This window comes from Triticum urartu, unplaced genomic scaffold, assembly GCF_003073215.2.
Source record: "Triticum urartu cultivar G1812 unplaced genomic scaffold, Tu2.1 TuUngrouped_contig_4830, whole genome shotgun sequence".
NCBI lineage: Eukaryota > Viridiplantae > Streptophyta > Magnoliopsida > Poales > Poaceae > Triticum > Triticum urartu.
The window spans coordinates 1-6372 of NW_024115452.1; the positions used below are offsets into that span (position 1 = coordinate 1).

Sequence of the window (6372 nt, forward strand, 5' to 3'; positions counted from 1 at the left end):
GGGCCCTTGGTCGAGCCGGGGTTCCTCGACGCCCACGTGCCCACCAACGGGATCGGGACGCACACCATGAGAGCGCTGCTCGACTCCGCGCGTGTCGTGCCGCCCGGTGAGCTCCACTGCTCCCAGGTATTCCTTGCCGTGATAACTGACTTTGTTTCAGCAACCTATAACTGATATAAGGTGTGTTTGGTGATTGATTGGAAGTGAATTATTGCACAATCTATCTTCCTATAGAAAGTAATCTCACAAAATTGAAGAGTACGTCATTAATTGAATCTGCTGGATTAGCTCTCTTTGCTACTAGTATTAATTTCCTTTATTTATCAGTTTCCTAAACAAAGGGTAAATTGTGAGGAATTAGAGGATAGCTGGATATTCCTATCTGCAAAAAAGGCTTTGCAATCTTACTCTGGCTCACATAATATCCACCCCTTTTCACTCCACTCGTGCTTATGGGGTGAGTGGTGGATGGTGGCTAAATTGTGCATAAAAGAAAAGGATCTAAGCCATAGTCCCTCCACAGTAACTGCCAGCAACTTTTCTAAAACAACCTCTGACAACAAATCTTATTTGGAATCCTAAATCTTAAATGCTGCAAATTCAGTAGGAGTATCAAATATCACGAGTGGTGAGTATTCTCTCCCCTGTATGATGCGAACTCATTTTTACATTAAATGTAAATCAGATCCCTTATATGGTAAGAATAATTAGTACTAGATATGAAATAAAAAAGGTAATCCCATAATTACTGCATACATGCCAGTAATAAGAAGAAACATACAAATAAAGGAAATTGCTATCTGTGCTAGATGCAGACTGTGTGTGAAATAGAACGAATAATTTGTGGGAAGCTCAAAAAGGACCTTACATGAATTAAAGATAATTCAAGAAACCACAAATTGGGTTAAAGCGACTATGTTGTGTGGTAGTTCAAATAGGTCACTCATATTGAATTGCGATATTTCGTGATGCGTGTAGTGCCCCTATTTGGTAACTGCATACAAACTAGTCTTCAGCAAATTTGGATTATTTGGCTTACACATGTGCATGGATGCCAAAGTTTACTTCCTCAAGCAAATTTTTTTGCGGGAAAGGAACTTTCATTAATCAAGCAAGATGATTACATTCAGAATTGACTATGCTAGCTATCTCATCAGGGAAGTTTCGAAGCCAACATGCAGTTCGCTGCTGCGAACGACCCATACAAGCGAGGGTGTGACTCGCTTCATTTGCATGTCGGCTGATCTTAGCTAGACTAATGTTCCTTTCTTGAGTCAGAATCCTTCTGATCTCTCTTATATGGTGCACGTACCGTGATCTATCAACGTCTCTTGATTGAATCATTTGCAACAACTCAGCGCAGTCCATCTCCACTACCAGAGGTGAGTTTGTCCAGTGGAGAGCAAGCCGGAGCCCTTCATCCATCGCTGCCGCCTCCGCTTCCAGGGCATCAACACAGTTAAACAACATGCGTATGGCAGCAAAGATGACCGTACCTTTATGATCACGCAGGATCATCCTGGCTCCAGCCGTGCCATCTGTGTCTCTCTGTACATGCCACATATTAGATAGGAATGAATGACGATATGAAAGTAGTGAATCATAGCAGGCTGTATATGGACTTACACTCAATTCACATTTAAACAAATAATGACACATTACAGTTGCAGCTAACAAATTTTCAGTTATTGCATTTTGTCTTTAAAATGCCATTTATTTTTGTCATGGTAAGTAAGAGGTTGAACCTTGGGGTTATACAAACATAACAAACATATAGTCTGGGAAGCTGCAATCAGCAGTTTCAAATTCCTATCTTCCATGGAGTTGTAAGCCTATGTGCCAAAAAGTAAATTGGAGGGAGTAATCCGAGATGTTATCACTGAGCAATCAAACTGTTACATGTGTTAGTATTTCTAAGCAGTGTGTGGAGTTTTACCTTTTCCTTTCTATTCTCAGGTTGAATGGGTACTTCGTAAGAGCCTAGTTCTACTATTAGCATATATAAATATCGTGGTTATTCTCTTCGCTATTTGGTTCAGTTTCAGTTTATTGCAATTTTCTTGGTGTAAAACTGGGTGCAGCACAATTTGTGCTTCAGTTATGCTAATATACCAGTGATGCATGTCGGCGCACTTTAATATCAAGGAATGGTTAAAAAAACTAGTGGTGCCAATTTCCATGGTATTAAACTGTACCAATGTAGTGTCTCTCTTTGTGTTATACTCTTCATGAAGAAGCACATGGACTTCTTGACAAGCAGATATTTAACTTATTTCATGATTGTGACTATTATATGGCAGTACTTATTCGATTGTATTATTTTGAATAAATTCTTGAATTCTTCCTAATTTCTCTAGTTGCTTAGTGACTGTGTTGTAACACTTGGTGCAGTGGATTGAAGAACCGACACTTCTGGTCACACGATTTGAGTATGCAAACCTTTTCCACACAATCACAGACTGGTACAGTGCATATGTTAGTTCCAGAGTCACGAATTTACCTGATCGTCCTAATGTTGTTTTCGTGGATGGGCATTGCAAGGTATGTACTGTACTTAGAAACATTCTATGCTTATGACTCTTGGTACATTACATGAGATATGTTGCATTCGTCATGATTAATTAGTATGTTTGGACAGTAGTTTGGGTGGTAAAATATCAACTTGAGAGTTATGTGCCTGATCTGTAGTTTGTTAGTGTGTTCATATTCTTCACATAGATATCTTTGCTCGTTTGGTATCTGGGACCGTATCTGCTGCCCCTGTTAGGAGATCATTGCAATCTAAAACTCTTCCAAATCCTTTCCCTTTCTCTTAGTATTTCTGTTCTACATCTCCTATAGATACAAATTTCCTGAGAACTCTGTCCTGACACCTGATCCAAAGTTATGCCATTCATACAGCTCTATGCTTCCATGTCTGCCTGAGCTTGCATTTTCAATTGCTCTATCATGTTATTCTCTTTGTTCAGAATTATTATATGCAGCTTAAAGTGCGGTTTATGGTAACTACTAAAATTAAGCACTGCATGCAGTAAAATTTGAAGAAAGAATGGAACACTTGGCAGAGTTTGAGTTTTTTGACTCTAATGAGTTAAGCTTACCAAAATCAGTCAACCAGGGCTAACCATTCTGTGGCATGTCTCATCAATCATCTCACCATGTCACCACCTGTTCATGGAATAGTTAGAACAGTGTCATACTTTTGATAGTCGATGTGGGTGTGTGCTGTTTGTAACTCCTTATCAGAACATTTGAAGATAGGGTGGGATGGTGAAGAATGATGGTAGTTCTGTTTATAAGATGTGCAGCAGTGTTGTCATTATATTTACAGTATCATTTCCTTCCTACCAAAACTAACTTATGTTTCCCATTCAACACAAGAACATGAGCAGCCATCTGCTCAATTATGCCATTGTATTTGTAGAACTGCACGCACCAGCCAGTGGGCTATGCATTTATACGTGAACACTCCCCCTCACGTGTGGCCCCCTCAGGCCTAAACGTGGACCGAAAGTGGCCCGCAATTTTTTATTTTTAAATTGCACCAGCCGGGTCTTGAACTCAAGACCGCTTGGCTCTGATATCATGTAGAACTGCACGCACCAGCCAGTTCACCCAAAAGCTCCAACTGATGGGGAAAGGTGGGCTATGCATTTATACGTCAACAGTATTGATATCGAGATATCAACTGCTTGCATACTTTGTGAGTTTCTAGTGTATTTATCTGCTAATTAAGGAGTGAAATCATTCTTGTCCAAAATGATTCAGTTGATTTCCCCATGTATATTCTTGTTTGTAACAGATATGACCTGATATCCCGCAGGCACCACTGGAGCAAACATGGGAATCACTTTTTTCGAATGTGACCTATGCCAAGAGCTTCTCTGGCCCTGTTTGTTTCCGGCATGCAGTTCTTTCACCATTGGGCTATGAGACTGCTCTATTTAAGGGGCTTAGTGAAAGCTTCAGCTGTGAAGGAGCCTCTGCTCAGTCCCTTAGAAATAAACCAGACCACCAGAAAACTGCACGGTTGTCTGAATTTGGGGAGATGATTATAGCTTCTTTTGATCTTCTGGAGGATGGGATCGTGCCGCCTAAAAAAACATCAAACGGACTCAAGATTCTCTTTGTTCGGAGAGAAGACTACTTGGCCCACCCACGTCACAGTGGAAAGGTTGAATCTAGGCTAAGCAATGAGCAGGAGGTATTCGATGCAGTTGAGAAGTGGGCAAAAGGTCAGAAGTGCAAAATAACTGTCGTGAATGGTCTTTTTGCGCACATGAGCATGAAGGAGCAACTCCAGGCTATCCTGGAAGCTTCAGTCATAATAGGGGCTCATGGGGCTGGTCTGACACACCTGGTTTCAGCCACGCCAGACACAAAAGTTCTTGAGATAATCAGCAGCTTCTATAGACGCCCACATTTTGGCTTGATCTCACGCTGGAAGTCGTTAGAATATCATGCCATAAATCTCCCTGGATCATATGCAAGTATCCCAGATGTTACCAGTGAGTTAGGGAATATACTGAAAGGTCTCGGATGCTGAAACAGAGTGATTCTTGGCGTTGAGGTATTCGCCGTGAAAACCGCCACGAGCATTGTTGAGTGGATAATTCTGTTTAGTTCATATACACTGGTCACACTAGCCACGCCCATGCTTGCAGTTACAGTTGGAGAGCGCACTCTACTGGTCATTCATTCAGTCACGCCCGTGGTCTAGGAGCCACACAGCCCCAGTTCTTCGCAGAGGAATTTTCGGCTGCCAGATGTAAACCGATTTTCCGCTGACAAGCTACTGATGACACGAAGAAACCCAATTGACACTGTCCATTCCGTTCTCGACGTGTTCGCCGCGGTCCTGGGGATGGATCGAACTGTAATTGTAATTTTATCGTTTGGGCTTGGAAAGTTTTTGTGTTGCAATGCGAGTGTCGAGTGCCGCCTCCCGCTGCCCAGTTCCTGATGAACATTTATTCTTGTGCACGGTGTATGATGTGCCCATTATTTCTGCCAACGGACGCGTTGGCAGCGGCGGTGTATCATTTTGGAAGGTGGGATCGACGGTGCCGGGTCAGTCATAACGCGCTCGCCCGTGTACTTGCGTACCTTGTTCCTTTTGTCTGCTGCTGCTGCTGTAGCCCGCACTGTTGATGATACTAGTAGCCATTGTCTTCCTGGACGGTATCATTGCTGCCTGCCCGGCGTAGGCGCTGCTTCGACGTGTTAAATCGAAGCATCTGTGCTCCGGCATTTATCGCCCTCACCTACTGGCGGAGCTAGCGGCGTCTTGAATTTTTCGGAGGGAAGGTTGGAAGAAGGGCCTGCGTTGCTGTGCGTTTGGGCTGTGGGCACCGTGGGCATGTGTCTCGTATGAGTGAGAAGGGGGCACATGCCGTGCCGTGTTGCCGGCCGAGATTAGCTCGAAACCCTGGCCGGAATCATGGCTCTGCTCCCACGTCTATTGGGCTTGGGTCTGGGAGGGGTCGCATTGGGTTTCTTCCTGTTTTCCGTCTGGACCCGGCGTCTTGAGGAAGAAGCCGTGTGGAACTATATGGCCAGCTATAAAATCAGTGATCCTGGTTTTTTTTTAAAACACAGTACAGAAGCAAGCGCTTATATACACGCGCATACACTCATCCATATAAACGCACACACGCACACCTTATCCCTACAAGCGACCTGTTTGAAATATATCATTCTCAGTATATTTATCTCTTGAGGAACATGCATGAACATGTGCACGGCGATGATTACTAGCGCATGTGGTGAGCAAACAGTGTATGGCTGGTCATACGGGTCCAGATACGCGAGTTTGCTTGCTGCTTGCCCACGCGATCCTATGTGCTCGCGTGAACGGGTGGTCGATCTCATCATGGACATCACAATATTTACCTACCTCGAAGACATACATATATAACCACTAGCCGCGCGATATCGTCGTCGGGTCGAACGACATGGCCATCAAGTGATCGACGGCCATTAACTCCTGCACTGGGTGAAACACGGCAGAAAGCTCACATCACAACAGGCTTATGTGGTACACCCGACCGTGAGATCGATCGATGGGGACAGTCAACTATGCCGGCCCTGCCAAGTCTATCTAGAAATGAAATACGGTTACATACGTACATGCATGAATTCAAATGGAAATGCAATCACTCGCTTGATTAAACGATCGACGAACCGATTCCGAAGTAATCAACGAGAGGGAGAGCAACAATGCGTGGGGTGTTGGCTGAGAAGTTCTTGAAAGATATAAAGACTCGACGAGAGGAATGTTTTGGATGCGTGGCTTTAATCGTTTGTGCAGGTCGTACTACAGTGTATAGTGTATAGTGCCCCTACTAATACTACTTTTCGGTGTCTCTGATG

At 43.6% G+C, this 6372-nt stretch overlaps 1 protein-coding gene across 1 annotated transcript; it reads left to right on the top strand.

Annotated features, from left to right (window-relative positions):
* Positions 1-12: 12 nt before the first annotated feature.
* On the top strand, positions 13-5004 carry LOC125528379 (beta-1,2-xylosyltransferase RCN11). The gene is made up of 4 exons (XM_048692862.1): positions 13-126; positions 2392-2541; positions 3824-4570; positions 4665-5004. The coding sequence occupies exons 1-3, from the start codon at positions 67-69 to the stop codon at positions 4544-4546; spliced, it is 933 nt and encodes a 310-aa protein (XP_048548819.1). The 5' UTR covers positions 13-66; the 3' UTR covers positions 4547-4570; positions 4665-5004.
* The last annotated feature ends 1368 nt before the right edge of the window (positions 5005-6372 follow it).

What these genes read in the sequence shown, in the direction of transcription:
- LOC125528379 (XM_048692862.1), top strand. Translation starts at nt 67, where the DNA reads ATGAGAGCGCTGCTCGACTCCGCGCGTGTCGTGCCGCCCGGTGAGCTC. An exon ending in GTGAGCTCCACTGCTCCCAG is followed by an intron (nt 127 to 2,391) that starts GTATTCCTTGCC and finishes CACTTGGTGCAG; the next exon opens with TGGATTGAAGAACCGACACT. An exon ending in TCGTGGATGGGCATTGCAAG is followed by an intron (nt 2,542 to 3,823) that starts GTATGTACTGTA and finishes GATATCCCGCAG; the next exon opens with GCACCACTGGAGCAAACATG.